At 35.2% G+C, this 16,077-nt stretch overlaps 2 protein-coding genes across 2 annotated transcripts; both read right to left on the reverse strand.

The window, feature by feature from the left end:
• Positions 1–446: 446 nt before the first annotated feature.
• Positions 447–10,837, reverse strand: LOTGIDRAFT_160603 (hypothetical protein; the record flags this gene model as incomplete). Its single annotated transcript, XM_009055713.1, has 16 exons — positions 447–584; positions 990–1,072; positions 1,659–1,818; positions 2,145–2,480; positions 3,041–3,163; positions 3,643–3,750; positions 4,217–4,352; positions 4,758–4,908; positions 5,346–5,429; positions 5,657–5,720; positions 6,952–7,188; positions 7,726–7,923; positions 8,990–9,055; positions 9,356–9,463; positions 9,969–10,139; positions 10,763–10,837. 16 exons carry the CDS (start codon positions 10,835–10,837, stop codon positions 447–449), a joined length of 2,238 nt encoding a protein of 745 aa, XP_009053961.1.
• Positions 10,838–11,268: 431 nt separating this feature from the next.
• On the reverse strand, positions 11,269–14,688 carry LOTGIDRAFT_160604 (hypothetical protein; the record flags this gene model as incomplete). The annotated part of the gene is made up of 3 exons (XM_009055714.1): positions 11,269–11,382; positions 13,353–13,490; positions 14,455–14,688. 3 exons carry the CDS (start codon positions 14,686–14,688, stop codon positions 11,269–11,271), a joined length of 486 nt encoding a protein of 161 aa, XP_009053962.1.
• Positions 14,689–16,077: the final 1,389 nt, after the last annotated feature.

The following is a 16,077-nucleotide window of genomic DNA, read 5'->3' on the forward strand; positions in this document are numbered from 1 at the left end:
TATTAGCCGATTAAGTAAAAATGAAAATAGGCCCTAGCCTCAACTCATAAGTAAGCTATAGTCTTCAATTACCTTCACATCCATATTAAATTATATGTGGAAGGATTATCTGTATCAAAGAGAAATGTGAAGTTAAAATCTTTGTACAAATTTTTGTGATGCCAAATGTTGTTTAACTATCAGTTTAGGAAACCAAACTTCAATTAACTTCTTGGAATATTGACTGCAATGAAAGTGTCCATTACCAACAACTTTGCGAATGTATAGTTGAACCGTTTTAGTCGTATAAGAACACATTATAACACTTATGGACAACATCGACCAAGCTTGCACGTCTTTTTTTTATCAAAACCACAAAATCAGTGACGTATTCCTACACTTGGGAGCAATGATGGCTGACTTCTCGCCATTCGTTTACAATGGATAAACGCAAAACCTCAGAATTATTAAACACTTAATAACTCCGAATCTACCAAATCTGCCTGTTTAAATACTACGTATTTCCCGTTGACTTTGTGGAAATATACTTCATTTTCTGTTATTTTGCTGATATCTAGTTTAAGCTTAGCGATAGCATTAGCCTCCTGAAAAACAATTGTGAAGAATTAAAGGGACAGGAAGGCCATTTTTTCACCAATCCTACTTTAGTCTCATAAAGTGGAATTTTTTTAGCTTAGTAAATCAGTTATGGGGTTCAAAGCTCACCGTCGAAATTTGAGTCTTCAGATCCATATGTGTCAAGACATGCTGACATGGAAAAAGCGTCAAGTAGTTCTGATAAGACAAAAACCATGAACTTGTGTGCTACATGATGTGCACGTTTAGAAAGATCCATCGATGGTTGGAAATCAAATAAAATAAGGCTGATGCCGCTGTCCTGGCTAAAATTCCTTCAGTGCACACTGCATAAACGTTGCACATCTTAATAAGCCAAAATAATGTTCACTAAACGTTTGAAATAATTCTGAATCAAACATTTTTGTACTTACAGCAACTAATTCTTTTCGAAGTTTTTCCGTTTCTTTCTTTTCTTCACTAGCTTTATTATTGTTTACGACTTCACCTATTTTTTCTGTAACAGAGCAACCGAGGAAGTTTTGAAATGATCAGGCAAGGCAGTGTAAAGTCGTATCCATTATATTTGTTCGCATCTGGGACAGTTCAAAAAACATCATTTTGCATTGCGCCTTCAAAGAGAAGGGATACGTTGCGAGAATACAACAGTTCTCAATTATTGGCCGCCATTTTCTATTTCTATACTTTACTCCGAATGATACCGATTGCTGATTGGATAAATTAAATGGTGACGTGTGGTAAAGGGAGATTATTAATTAATTATCATTAAGAATATCTTGTTGTGAAAGCAGCGGTTAGATGTGATAAACGACGTTCAACGTTGCTAAAAATGTAGAATTGGTCTTACATTTTCATTTTTTCCCCCAGCAATGAATAGTTTTGATGGCATGTTTCTTGTGGATATAAATGTTTATAAACGTAGCAGTAACATAGCCCAGAAAGTAGCGTATAAGATTGTTGTTTGCTTGGTGTTGCTGGTACGAAACGAATCAAACTATTCAACAAACATACTTTTAAGAGTCGAGCTGAGAGACTGGCGTTTCAGTTGTCTAACGATTTTGATATATAATGTATTTCCGTACCTGACACGACAATGGGTGCTCTTGCTGTTAACGTTGATTGTGTTACTTCGCCAAAACGTTCAAAGACAGTATTTGTGACACATGTACTCTCTATTATCTTTGAGCGACTCTGTAGACTTTGAGCAAACCTTATGTCACCAGATTCATTTCGAAGTTTAAACTGAAATCAACCCATAAAGAATATAACGTACCATAGATAATGAAATACCGACGATTGTTCATCTACACATTAATAAAACATATTTATGGGTTTTGATGCATTGAACCGGATGATAAATATTGTTATAAAAAAAATTGGAGATCCATGATTTGTCCTTTGTAAAGTTGTCGACTTCTAACTTGTGCTAAGTGAGTTTGCGTATACATGCAGATTAAAATTTCAAATTTTGAAAGTTAATCCCCATTTCCAAATCCATTATCCATCTGTCCTTAGGACGACTGGGTGTCTAACTTGGGCTGGCAGCATGATATAGGTAATTTACTCACCTTTGGAAAAAAGAGGATACACAGCACCAATGTGGTACAAAAAGTTGTAAACAACGACATTAGTACGAACATCAAATTGGTCTGCTGGATGGATAAGGCATGGGAAATTGGTACTGCAAAGGCACAGACGACAACTATGTTGTAGACACAGAATCCGATTAATTTGGAATCACTTAAGGCAGGAACGTTGACTTTTCTGGTCTCCCAGGCTAAAAAGGTGCCAAAGACTAGTAGAAGACCTTTGTAGATATATTCAGAAGCATACCAATAAATACCATACGGATGTCGACAATCTGTGTAAATTAACGTCACAATGGTGTCGTCATCAGAGAGAGACTGAAATATAAATGAATTTGAAATAACTCATGCTTTTCTGAGTAAATGCCATTACGTGCGTAGTGAAGGAAATCGAGACCGCGGAATAAGAATAACAATTATCTTTTTGTGATTTTCAACAACAGAGGTATCTAAAGCTGAATGAACCCCTTTTTGCATATCAGTCCCTTCGACCTGTATGACTGAAATCGAGAGAAATCTGTTATTATTCAGATCTATTCAACTCATAAGCAGGCTTGTAACTCTAATAACTACCGAGGTCCCATAATTTTATTTGATGTTCACCTTCACCAATGCTCAACATAACATGTTTATAAATTGATCAATTTTGTCAGCCTATTTTCTTCCTGTCAGTGATGCAGTGTGGAGGAGCTGATTTGGAAAACAGCCGCTCAGATGGGGAAAAACCACTTGCTGTTTAAGGTGAAAAGACTCTTTTGTTAAAGAGAGTATTTAATCTTAACCAACGAACCCCACGAACCAAACAAGCAAGTTAAACTGAATGGTAAAGTAGAAACCTGAAGATGTTCGTAGACTTTATGTTTTTAATATTCACTTACATCAGACTTGACCTTGATTTCAGTATCAATAAGTGGATGGAGAATAGTCCATGGAATCAGTATAAGTAGATCTATTAATGTTAATATAAGTACCATTCCATATAACTTGTGATCTCTTATAGACTTAAAAATAAATTTGAGATAATATTACGATTATAGCCAGGACTAAAATAAAATGAAATCTGTTTTCGGTTAGTTTTTTTGGCTGGCCGTCATTGCCATTTAGCCGACAAGGATGGAAATTTTGCCAGAGCACTGTCAACAACCACTGCCTTTCAAAGGGGTTCAAACACATGTTCATGTCTATCAATACGAGAATTGATAACTTTTACCAGCGTCAATCCTGAGTTCCTGTCCTTGATTACTTGAATGGTACTTGCGACAGTGACGTCATAATCTTGTCAAGTTCAAAGACCTTTATGTAAAATTTCTTGCGTCACAGACGTCTCAACTTTAAATGGATAGTTTTGCTGATATAAAAGACGTCGGATGGAAATTCTAAATGGCCAAAGTAGAAGCTAAATATGTTCTCGCAATTTTTTCTAATCATTTTAACGAATATCCGCTAAATCCCAAATGTTTTCTGTATTTTGCATCATTACCCTTTTCTTCAATGATGTTTCTCTAAATACAACGTGGACACGCCAGGTTTTGGAAAACAGAGCACCAAATGCTAATGTAAAGCCAAGAAGTGATATCCATAGTTTCAGCTGAAAAAAGAAAAAAGATTTTCAAGGTTAACAATAGTCCAAACCGAATTTCTTTAAAATGAAAATGCTCAATTCAATTTCATCACCAAAATTTTTAATGTTTTTTCAATAAACTTGATTTTCGTTTTGGCACTGACTTAATCTATTTTATTTTTTCTGGATTTACATGAACCATAGACGTCGGAATGGAAATCAGAATTGTGTAGCTAAAGTCTGTGGATGTACGCGATATACAAACAAGGTCTACAAAACCCCCTTTAGAAATTCAATTGCAGCGTTCACCAGCTTTATCCACATACCATAGTTGCGTACGATTGCGAATAATTAAAGTCGACATTAGGTCCAAACGCAGCTCACAACTCAGTTAGATGAGACCGCTATTCTTATTCGCAACTGTTGATCGCTATAGTGTGAGGACACCTTGAGGTAAGAATAATTGGTATATATCAAATATAAACATACTTACCATACATATACTGTCTTTAGACTCTGGTGAATACAGCCTGGCATATTGTATACAATTGATATAAACGGCAGCATACATAATTAAGCATCCCATTATTATAATATTGTTCATCTTAGGACTGGACATCTTGATATGCCTGAAAAACAATACCATGTTGGTTTATCAAAACCTAAATGTGTTGTCTAAATATGTGTAAGTGTTTCTGGACACATTATAATGGCATCTGTTTGCACCATTCAAAAACTATCGTCATCAAGTACCATTTGCCGTTTTATGTAATTTGCGAAGATTTTGCCAAAATTTGGTCAAGGTTCTTTTTAAATTACCCGAGGTATACAGACATTCCCTTCCAAGTTGAATTACACAATAAAAGTTATAGATAGATATATAATAGGTAGAGGGAAACATCTCTTGAATCCTAACAGTAGAAATGCTTCCTCATAAAGTCCGGTCTAACACTTACTTTATTATGTTATTCTGGTACATAATGTTGAAAGCTGAAACTAATAGAGCTACAATAACGTCATTTTGCTACACTTACTTGTTATTCTGGAACATGATGTTAAATGCTAAGACTGATAGAGCTAATATAACACCAGCCGAATTCAACAATATTACTATTACAAATGATGCCATATTGTAAGGTTCATAAATTTCAACATATGTAAATCTATCTTTTGGTGCCGGTATTCCTGGAATAAAATCATGAATTTTAGATTCTATATTGTATTCTTCGACACTAATCATTTTCATTATACAGGAACTTTTGAGTTTCATAAATATTTTACTTTGCATTGGAATATTCAATTCTTTTTATATATATGCGCAATGCAAAATCTCACCTCGACAAGAGGCAATTTGCATCAAAACGATAAAGGGATACATATTGTTCTCTATATATAGGAAACAAAGTTGAACAAGAAAAAATTAAATAAATGGAGTTTTACGTCCTACTTTTCTGGGCTAATGAAGACAAGCAGAGCCATGCAATGAGGGAAATTTTCCAGCACAGTGACATTAGTCTGCTCTTTTTCGATTTGCAACGTCGAAGGACGAAAAAAAGTTAAGCAGATGCTGCTTTTGATTTATTCGCAGAAGACTTAAAATATGCGATTAAACGTATACATACCTTTAAAAAGAGCAATATCATCTTTCATCCACGTTATTTGATCTGTTCTCGGATCGTAGGTGGCAATAGGTGTTCTAATATTATCTGAAAAGCAAAGAATTCCCCAATGCTTTTCATTGAAATAACTCTTGATGTTGTAGAGGATAATGCCAATCTGGGGAATGAACTTTTCAGGGTTAACTCTTCCCATTTACCACTTGGTCGATTGAAAGCAAAATCTAACCCGTAACAAAAAAGCAGCTGCAGAAACCTGCCAGGTTCCGCCATAATTATCTAATGCAAGCTTGAAATTGCAGTGAAAAAAGAATTACCTTCATTATATTCAATATAGGCTATACCAATTCTACCTCCATCGTTGGAAAACGAAACTGGCCCCTACAAAGTAAAACGAGTTCGCTGTAAGTGTTTTAATCTGGCAAAGATTCATTATTTTAAAACATTCGGACAATGGAATGGAGATTTGCATTTTTCTACTCCGGACTAGTGCAACCGAACAACGTCTTGCAGTCTGCAGTAATGGAAATTGTGCTGTGACAGTGGAATAGTCTGCTTATTTCCCCATCTGAACTGTGGAGGTATCTTAGATGTGCACAGCGTGGCGCTTTGTCAAGCATTTGGATGCAAATCAAATGCATCGTCCTTTCTTTTGTAACAAAACGATCACGGCATACAGCGTCCAAGGGTTTTTTATAGAAAATATGATAAAAAAAATTTAAAAAAGCGTAAGCATATGAGGTTCATACAGACATGATTAATCCCTTTATTTTAACCTTGGAAACAACAAGAATGATTTTACAATGTGAACTTGATATATTATTTATGTACAAAAGAAGAAAGAATTTTTAAAGCTGAGTGTGTCTGCAACATTGAGGAAAAAAGGTTTCACATGTAAGATTTAATCTTATAATAAACCATCATCTTTATCTTGTTTGTAAAGGGGATTGAACTTTAGGCTAAAGGCAGTCTTAATTGAGGGAAATGGTCGAATTCATAAGAAAAATTTTCCTGGATGCTTTAGTACAGAAATAAGGCAATTTCAAAACGTATTACTCCTTTTGGCATAAAACTGGATTATAGATATATTTTAAGCCTATTCACTGACGTAATTCCAATTCCTCTTATCTTTCCCTTTCCGAATAGATAATCAATTTTTAACCTAAAGGGATTCGACAAGGATCTATATTTGCGTAAGCGTCGTCTTAATCTTGTCAAATATATCTGAAATAACAGAAACTGCAGACATACAGTCATATGAGAATGATGCAAAAAGACTCTATAAGGGTCTCTGATACATAAGCAAAGGCAAAATATGGTTTGGATTCCCTCTAATCTGAACCTCACAGTAATATGGCATGAAGTGAAACTGCCACACAATTCGCTACTTCTAGATATATTGACCTATGAACGGCATAAATTATACCAATTTGCCCAATCAAGACGCAGAATAGTATGACGTAAATTCCATTTCATTAAACGATTATCATAGTCATCGGTTCATTACTTTATTATCAAATGAGTATAAGCTTAATATAATGATGAGTTATCGTTATACTATAAATATTTGTTTTTATTCATAATCATGTTATTCTAAATTAGTGATACTTACGGAAACTCCATCGAAGCTAACATTTTCCAAGCTAGCTTTAATCAGGTCTCCAGTCAATGAATCGCCGTAGTTGAAATCACCAAGTGAGGCATTGTTCTTATGCAGTTGCTCAGCAGTGTTATTCAAAGCCATGGCTAAGGCATAAGCAGTATCGTATGCCAATGGATGAGATCTGGATAAAGAATAGTTGGTCGACTTCACGCGCTGATTCATCATGGTGTTATAGTCCTCGGGAGTCTGAAACGATAAAAACAGCGTGCAAGACAAGGTAACAGATACGATCATCGGTTGTGGGCTACAGTCCTGTTCCCTGTTGGTGGCTAAACATGGCAAGACAAATTAAAAGAAGCCGACACTATACGAACAATCACGTAATGAATCAGCTAAAATATGAAATATAATCCAAATACGAATGTCATCAAATTCAGTTAAATTGGGAAATACCGTTGTATCCCATACTAGTAAATCGAGTTCTTACAAAACTACAATGGTAGCTCTACAGTAAAGTCGTTCAAAATGAAATGAATTGAATGGAGCTTTACGTCCTACTCCTCTGCAAGTAAAATCATTCAAGGCAAACAGCAAACCATTTGCATAGGGGTGTCATTGAATGAGACAGGGCAGGTTGGGCTCGGAACCTGACTTCACTCTGCGATTGATTGTGTCATCCCGACACCTCTTTCGGAAACTCCTTAAAGTTGATATTTGCCGATGATACTTTAGGATTCGTCTCAACAATGCAACCTACGATATTTTTTTACACTAAGAACTCACCCATCCAGAAAAAGTTACTCCAGTAGAAGAACTCAATCGTCTGTGATCGATGGTAATGTATCCTCGAGCCGCTTCTTCAATTTGGTATTTCTTACAAGGATACTTGCCCGTATCTTCAAACTCTAACCAATCAGGATACATGGACGAACCTCCCAATAACCATACATACTTACTACCATATAGTCCTTGTTTATATGCCTTGAAATGGATCAAGATCATATTTTTATGAATAAAAATCCGTAAAGGTATTACGGTAGTGAACTCCTCCAGAGAGGAGTACCATTAGGTGTTTCGAAAAGAGTAAACATAGTCTGCTTCGCGCGCGACACCCACCACTACTACAAAGGCCAAAATCATGAGGAACTAGATCAATTCATGCCTAACCAAACAAATCAGCCAAAGTGTCAGAAGCAGATGTATTGTATTTATCAAGGAGCTCTCCATTACGACTACAGAATTGCTTACATGAAGTTGGTATTTCAAGTAATCCTGTTAAGGAATTTCAAAGTTAGAACTCGACTGGGTGGCGTTTTTGACAATCTTTCGTGAGCAAATTTATTTTGGTTTGGATTAAGATACTAAATTGTCCAAGTTCATAATTGAGTTGCGAATGGAAATGTCCTCTTTCTTGTTTCGGTTTCATTCTCAATCCGGAGTCGAAATCAGATCATAGGGTGATTAACCAAGGTGGTTCTGCATTGGAGGGTTCTGTATGTCCCCAATCGAACGGTACGGAAGCGGAATATTTTGCATTCAAAATGTTCCCATCTATTTCCTTCTCCGACATTACGCATTCTGAAGTCTGCAATATTTGGACAAATTGGAACACGCTCTGAACTCTGGTTTTATTGAACATTCTGTTGATTACTGAACGTGCAGAACTCGCTAATAAAGTACTTCTCTTTAACCGGCAAATTTATCCATTGACCGATAAATTTTCAGCACTCCGTTGACGAACTTAAACATGACGTGGCTAATTATCAAAGGAAATAATTAGCAATCAAAAAATCGATTTCTTTTGCCATTGATAGACATGGTTCGAGGATACGCTTTGGAAATGGTGTCAGTTTCAAAAAACGTTAATATGGTTTACGAAGGCTCGTGCTAAGGGGTTTCCTATATCTGGCCCGTTGATCGGCAAATTTGAAAAGTTCTGTCCGCATCACTATACATGTATAATCTGTAAAATGAAAAACTCAATAAACCAACAGCCCCAAAAACCATTAAGTCACGATGGGTTAAAAGTTTTATATTTTATTATTACCTCACAGAAAATGTACGGTGCAGCCGTACTTCTAAATGCTCCAATAATAATTCTGGCATCATATTGCTGAAATAGAAACCATATTATATAGACTACCTCATACGCCTATCTTCATACTTAATACTTTATCAAGAAGAAATGACCAATCTATCAAGAAGAAATGACCATTTTATCAAAGAGAAATGACCAATCTATTAGGAAAAAAGGCCAGTCTATTAAGAAGAAATAACCAATTCATCGAGAAAAAATGACCAGTCTATTGAGAAGAAATGACTAGTCAATCGGGAAGAAATGTCCAATCAATCGAGAAGAAATGACCAGTCTATCAAAACTATCAAACTATCAATGGGAAATGACTCTACATACCTTTAGTCTCTGTATATGTTCCGATATTTGACTAGTATCTGTGATAATGCCCGAGGTCACCAATGTGAAGTTATTATCTTTCAACAAGTCGTGAAATTTGGTTATTTGCTTAAAAGAAATTAATGAGAAATCTACAATTACTTGATATTTTAAAGGGATACAGCCGTCCAAATAACGGCTTAATCCGTTGATAAATTCTAGGTTCAGCCATAACTTTTCCAATTTTTAATCTGATGTCTGTGTTTCCTGCAATTCCATTGAAACTACGTGTTTGATGACGCCACTAATAGCTAAATATAACATGAGGTCCTTCGCGATTAGTGACACCATCGAACACTGGAATTGCAGGAACCACAGACGTCTGATTAAAAATTGAAATGGTGCAAAATGACTCTATCAGTGTTCTTGATACACATACAAAAGTGACGGCAGTCTGGATGAGTGCAACTCGGTTTTTTTAAACACAAAATGCCAACGATGTAAAAAAAGCAACATGAACGCATCTGGTCGACGATCGACAAACGTTGCACCACAGAAAATGTCAGAAATTTTGCACATAAGACATAGTCATTATTAGAATCACCACTACATTTATCATTTATATTTTTCTTACCGATGTAAAAAGGGTCTGTTGAAAAACCAACGTTCCAACTCGACTCCATTTAAAATGTTTCATCAAACTTATTCTAACTTGATTATAGGCCTCCTCCAAATAGTTAGTCATATAAACTGACGAATAAGCTTTTCTATCTAGCAGAACTGGTGTTCGAGCTATGAAGGACATCTGCAAAATAAATTAGAATAAAATAGACGTCCAATACCCTTCTGGAAAACCGAACTTAAGATGATTTCAGTGTTGGAATCAGAATCAGAGTCCTTTGACTCTTGAAATTGCAGGAGCCACAGACGTCTAATTGAAAATTGGAATGGTGCGAATTAATGCTATCAGTGTCCCCAATCCACACAAAATTTATAAAACCTTTTTACAATCGCAAGTACATTTTGCAGAACTAAAACAGACTAAAGATTGAAAACTATTAATTGTTAACAAACCCAATCGATCGGGTTTTTTATGGATTTTTGTCACTATCCAGGAAATATTTGATCTTTAAATAATATCGGCGAACTAAGAAATGTCTATATCATTTCATGATTAATTTCGTCATACAAAGGCTCTAAGGGAAACCAAACTACTATCATTGACTATTTTCATAAGTAATTTGTTTTATTGTATTGTTTTTATTATGCTATGGTATGTTATTGAAATTATAAATTTGAACAATCTATCTTTTTATCTATCGAGCTGTCTACCTGTAATACAGGTTCGCGATTCATTTGACCAATCGTAACTTAGTGTCAGAAAGAATTATTTAGCTTAGCTTATCAGTATTAGTATTCACACCTCACCGTCAAAATTAAGCCATCAAATCTATGCGTGTCCACAATTATCCGCGTTTGTAAGTTAAAATGACGACTCGCCATTACTTGAGACTCTGCCAAGCAGAAAAAAAATAGAAAGTGAAATTCCTAATTTGAGTTATTTTTATTGAATAATATATATTTTCGTGCATTTCTAGTACTTCTGAAGACTATATGTTCAAGACCCAAATGAATTTTATGCGCTACATTATTTTAGCGTTCTAAAGGCAACTTTTGGGATAGCTATTTTATTTTCTAAAATAGAGGCTCTTTTCGAGCTATTTTGCTATTTTATGCGCTAAGCTCAGATCCTGCACCTAAGTGCGAAAATGGCGAATGCCTTCGTCTACCACGGATTGCGTACGACGGGAAGGGATATAAAACGGAAATATGCGGATTAACGGGTTCCATTGTGCAGCACTCGATAGCGTCTCTTCGTTACACTTTTTGGCATCAAGGCCAGATGTTCGGGTCTAATGCATTTCATCAAGAGTTTACCGTGGATGATAAGATTCTGTTACTTCCAAGTTATAATTGATATTCTTCCCCGCAGATATAGCTTGTATCATAACCTCATTAGTTTTAACTTCCCGTGAGAATGGTAAAAACTGAAATTGACGACATTACATTTTTTGTTGAAGGGGAATAGGAGGACAGAATTTACCCTGTAAACGTTTTTTTTTTAATTTAGAAAGGATTAAGAATGGAAAAGTGACATTTATGCATCTCATTTGTTTCAGATTCTATCATAAGGTAAAGGTACCAGAGTTAGACGATGCACGTCCAATGTCCCTTGACAGTTTCAAACGGAATTAAAACAAAACTCAGTAGTGTGACAAACTTAATAACATCGGATATAATACAGTCTTGCATTAAAGATGGAAGGTTATAAAGAGGAGTATAGATTATTACATAAGAACAGGTTATCATGGAGACAAAAAGCCTATAACCGTGAAAGTAACACTAGCGCTCTGCATCATATAAGCTGGCGGAAACTGACGAGGATTGCCGAATGTGATAGAGCATTAATTTAAAGGAGGGCGGTGACAAAGTGTTTTTGCTCTTTTTAACAGTATTTTTTGTATACAAGGCGACGCCTTAAATCCGAACCACTCTAATTTAGAAAAATAAGCTATTCCCAATGGAAATAATTTATGATGTTATCGATTGAATTTACAGACAAACGCGATATATCATTAAAACCCTCAAACATCATCATTAGAAGTAATCATCTTGGTGTAGTAAACTGATCACTTAAAAACAGTAAATTATAATGACACTTAATCCTGGAATACTATTACCATAACCTGTGTCTACCACCTGGCTTTGAGCTATACCCAAAAATGAAATGCTCTTCAACGGACCCAAAAGTATTGGGTTTTAGAGGAATAATTTGCGACATCAATATTATAGAACCAGTATAAACTTAGTATTCTGTGTAAAGGACTGTGATGGTTCGGAGCAATTACCCTGGCGTAGTAAACTGATCACTTAATGTAGTAAATTATAGTTGGTTTCCCATTAATCTCAATGTATACATTAGTTCAGAAATTGCTTTTGGTTTTATTTTTTTTCTCTTGTTTTGTTTTTTGGAGGGTACAAGTAAAAATTGGAATTTTTTTTACGCCTCAATTAACAGCAATTGGTGTCGCTAAATATTCTCCTTGGCCTGTGCTTTCGTATCTTCTATTTGCAGCTTGCACAACATATGAATCTGTGACATTGGAGCCACCGTGGCTCGTTAACCTCAGTTAATAACTACACTCTTTGGTTCACATGGAATTCACATCCATATAGGGAGTTGGGTCTTGAATATATATTTTAATAGTCTTCACAAGTATTAGAAATGTACGAAAATGGCCTAATTCCTTCTTAATTACCTCAAACTATAAATTTCACTTTCTTTTTATATATATGTATTTTCTATATATGGCAGTGTCTCAAAAAATGACGAATCGTTTTATTTAAATTTCAAACGCGGATATATCTGTACACCCGTGGATTTGAAGGCTTAAATTGAGAAGGTGCTCGAACTGTGATTTAGAAATTTATCCAATTCTGAGTTTAAGCTAGGATTGTTCAAGCGGATGGTGAACCTGTCCCTCTAAGTAGTATTCCCAGATGATGTTGCTTATTTATATCCCATTAATCATTCAAGTAATGGCAATATTCTATTAAACATAAGTCATTTGCATCAGATATTAATATATACATGATTATATTTGAAGGCAACTGCCTTATCGAACCGGAATTAAAACAAGTGCGCAAAAACTGATATTGCTAATGTTACAGATCACGAAATTCCCTACAACTGACCGAAAGTTTTGAATTTTAAAAGAAAAATTCGAGACATCAATAGAACGAATCTTTCTACATTTAGTATTCTGAGTAAGAACGCATAACCAACGTCAACACCGAACAAAAACAATACTTTCAATGAGATCACTCACTCATGAGATTTCTTCTGTAGAAATCACTCATCCAAAATTACAGCAATATCAAATTTGTGGCAAATGTTTAGTAATTTGAGTTCGGGTGTTTGGCGTTACCACCATCCAAATTTGTTCAACAGTCTTACCTCTAACAAATTGTAGTATTGTGGAATCTGTCCAACTACTAATAGTTCATCGGATAAAGCTGGGCCAATCATGGCAATTTTAGTTGGCGGTTCATCGATTAACTCCATGAATTTTTTAGCTGCTAGACCGGGAATCCCCTAATATTAACAGAAAAAAACAGTGTCAATAAAGGAGAAAGAGTACGTGATAGACATTTTGGTATTCAAAATGGGATTATTTTTTGGCCTGCTGTGTAGTGGGGACACTAACTCCCTTTTTGAAACATTTCGATATTCCATACGACATCTACGTTTTATTGGGCATCAATTTTCGACTCCATCCATGAATTATCTTATGTGACCCTTCTCTGAAATTAAGTGTTTGCTGACGCCACTAAACGCAAGTATGCTTTATCACATAAGGCCATCATCTAATTCCACGATTTCTAAACTTAAAAAGTTAACATGACTAAAAGATGTAGGACATAAAAGAGGCTGAATTGTCAGACGTCATTTCATCGTGTTTAATAATCATCATATAAGAAAAAAAACTGAATCCTGCTTTTCTGCTCTACGTTGGGATGATGTATAGATAGGCAACGATATCAACAATATGGCTAGCTTTTTTACAGGAGGAAATATGAATCAATTGCAATAAAAAGCATAAAGTGCGAGCAAAAGTAAACAAGTATCATGATCACTCAATCTTGCAAAAATGGGCACAACCTGCCAATATGGAATCTTAAGGCGACAAATGGCTAGTTTAGATTGTCATATTCGTATGGAAGGAAACGGATATATTGTGTCATGGTAGACTTAAATAAGACATTTTGGCTATTTGACTAGGGCTGCTATCGCCTCACATAGGGTTTGGATCTCAAGCGATAAAACCTATAAGGAGTTTTCTTTTGTTTCAGTCAAAAGGTTAAATTGACGTTTAAGAGGGCTGTCGTTAAAGCCTAACTGAAGTGGTTATATTGCAAATAAAAGCTAATGAAAAACGGAACAAAAATTTAGTATAATTTCAATTGGACTGAAACAAAAGAAAACAGGTATTATCGCTTAAGATCCATCCCCATACTCTAGGTGAACTCATAAGAATCTAGAAATATTTGAAACTCACCTGCGAATCTTTAGGAATAACTTTAAGGCTGTATCCATCTAATATATCTGTTCTATTATTGATCTCTTCAAACGCGTATTCAAATAGAAGCGTTAAAAAATTACCATAGTTCCTGAACCAATGATTAGACTTTGGGAACATGGTTCCGACATATAGAGGTACTGGATCCGAATACTCACAATTACCTGTCGTCAAAAACACCAACAACGACAACATAGTTACAATACCAGCCATGCTGGTTAAACTAGCAGCTTAATATAAAAGCACAATCCGAATCGCAAGTCCAACTTAATTTGTAGTATTCGCATGCATGAAACTGTGGATGAATGATGTAGCCCTGTATTGCTGAAATCCGGACCAACCTGGCTGTAAACTAGAGGACGTTTACAGCTCTACTAAGCATTAACTTAAGCCTATTCTGACAGTCGTACACATGCGACCTTTTATACTTCAGTATCCTAATTAGTCCAATCGGCTTAATTGAGCATTGGGGTAATAAACCTGGTCGCTTTCCCACATACATTATTTTCACAGTTTATTACTAATGTCTAGTGCTTTTACATCTTATTCATTAATGGTTGAGTTTCTATGTGTCAAAGTAAACCTATGAAAACACGCGACAAATTCACATCACTCTTGAAACCTTCGTCGCTATCGTAATTCAAATAGAGTCTCTGAACGCTGATATATATCAATTTTAAATAAGTAATCTTTGAGCTGTGGACAAAATTAAGTTTGGTACGAATCGCTATTGAAATAACTCCTGTTGTAGTGGATGTAGGCATTTTAAAGAGTAAATGCATGGACGCAATTATGGTCAATAATTTTAATTGCTCGTTGGTTACTTTGGACATTCGAGAAAAGGAGTCTTGTCGTTTGGATGAGACAATAAATGACACAGTACACCACCATAAATACTCCAGTCTAATTAATGGACAGTTGAGCCATTTTGGAGGGTTGATTTGAGTCATGAATACAAGTGATTAGTCTTCAGAAGTACAAGAAGTGTACTAAAAATTCGTATAATTTCTTTAAAAATATCTCAAACTAGAAATTTCTGAGATGTCATTTCTATATATTACTGCAGTGTCAAAAACGGCGACGCGTCTTTTTAACTTTCAAACGTGGATTGGCATAGATATAAAATAAATCGTTTGATGTGTCATATTTCTTCTTCTATTTTACAATTTAACTGGTCTTTTTGAATAATATGATATAATAATAATATAAGCATCATTACGATTTGGGAATGGTGGCCCGTGAACTTGGTTCAACCCATCTCATATGATAGTTGAGCCTTCAAAACGTGATATTTCAAAATTTGAAATTAGAATGTCGTGTTTCTAATCATTATTTTTATCATATGAGTTATTATTGAGTGTTTGTAACAACTGTAATTATGATCAAAAATTTTCCTAAATTAGAATAATCAAAGACAAATTATCCTTCAAGAGAATCATATCAAAGAAACATACATTAAAGGCCGAATGAGAGGGTAATTTTCTTTGATATTCTTAGATTGACTCACAGCGGGTGGAAATGTTCTTACTGTCTTACTACGATTAATGAAACAAAATCCATACAAGCAAAACGATTCCAGTAACAATTTCGTCGAAATAATTG

The sequence above is a fragment of the Lottia gigantea genome (assembly GCF_000327385.1).
Source record: "Lottia gigantea unplaced genomic scaffold LOTGIsca_25, whole genome shotgun sequence".
Lineage (NCBI taxonomy): Eukaryota > Metazoa > Mollusca > Gastropoda > Lottiidae > Lottia > Lottia gigantea.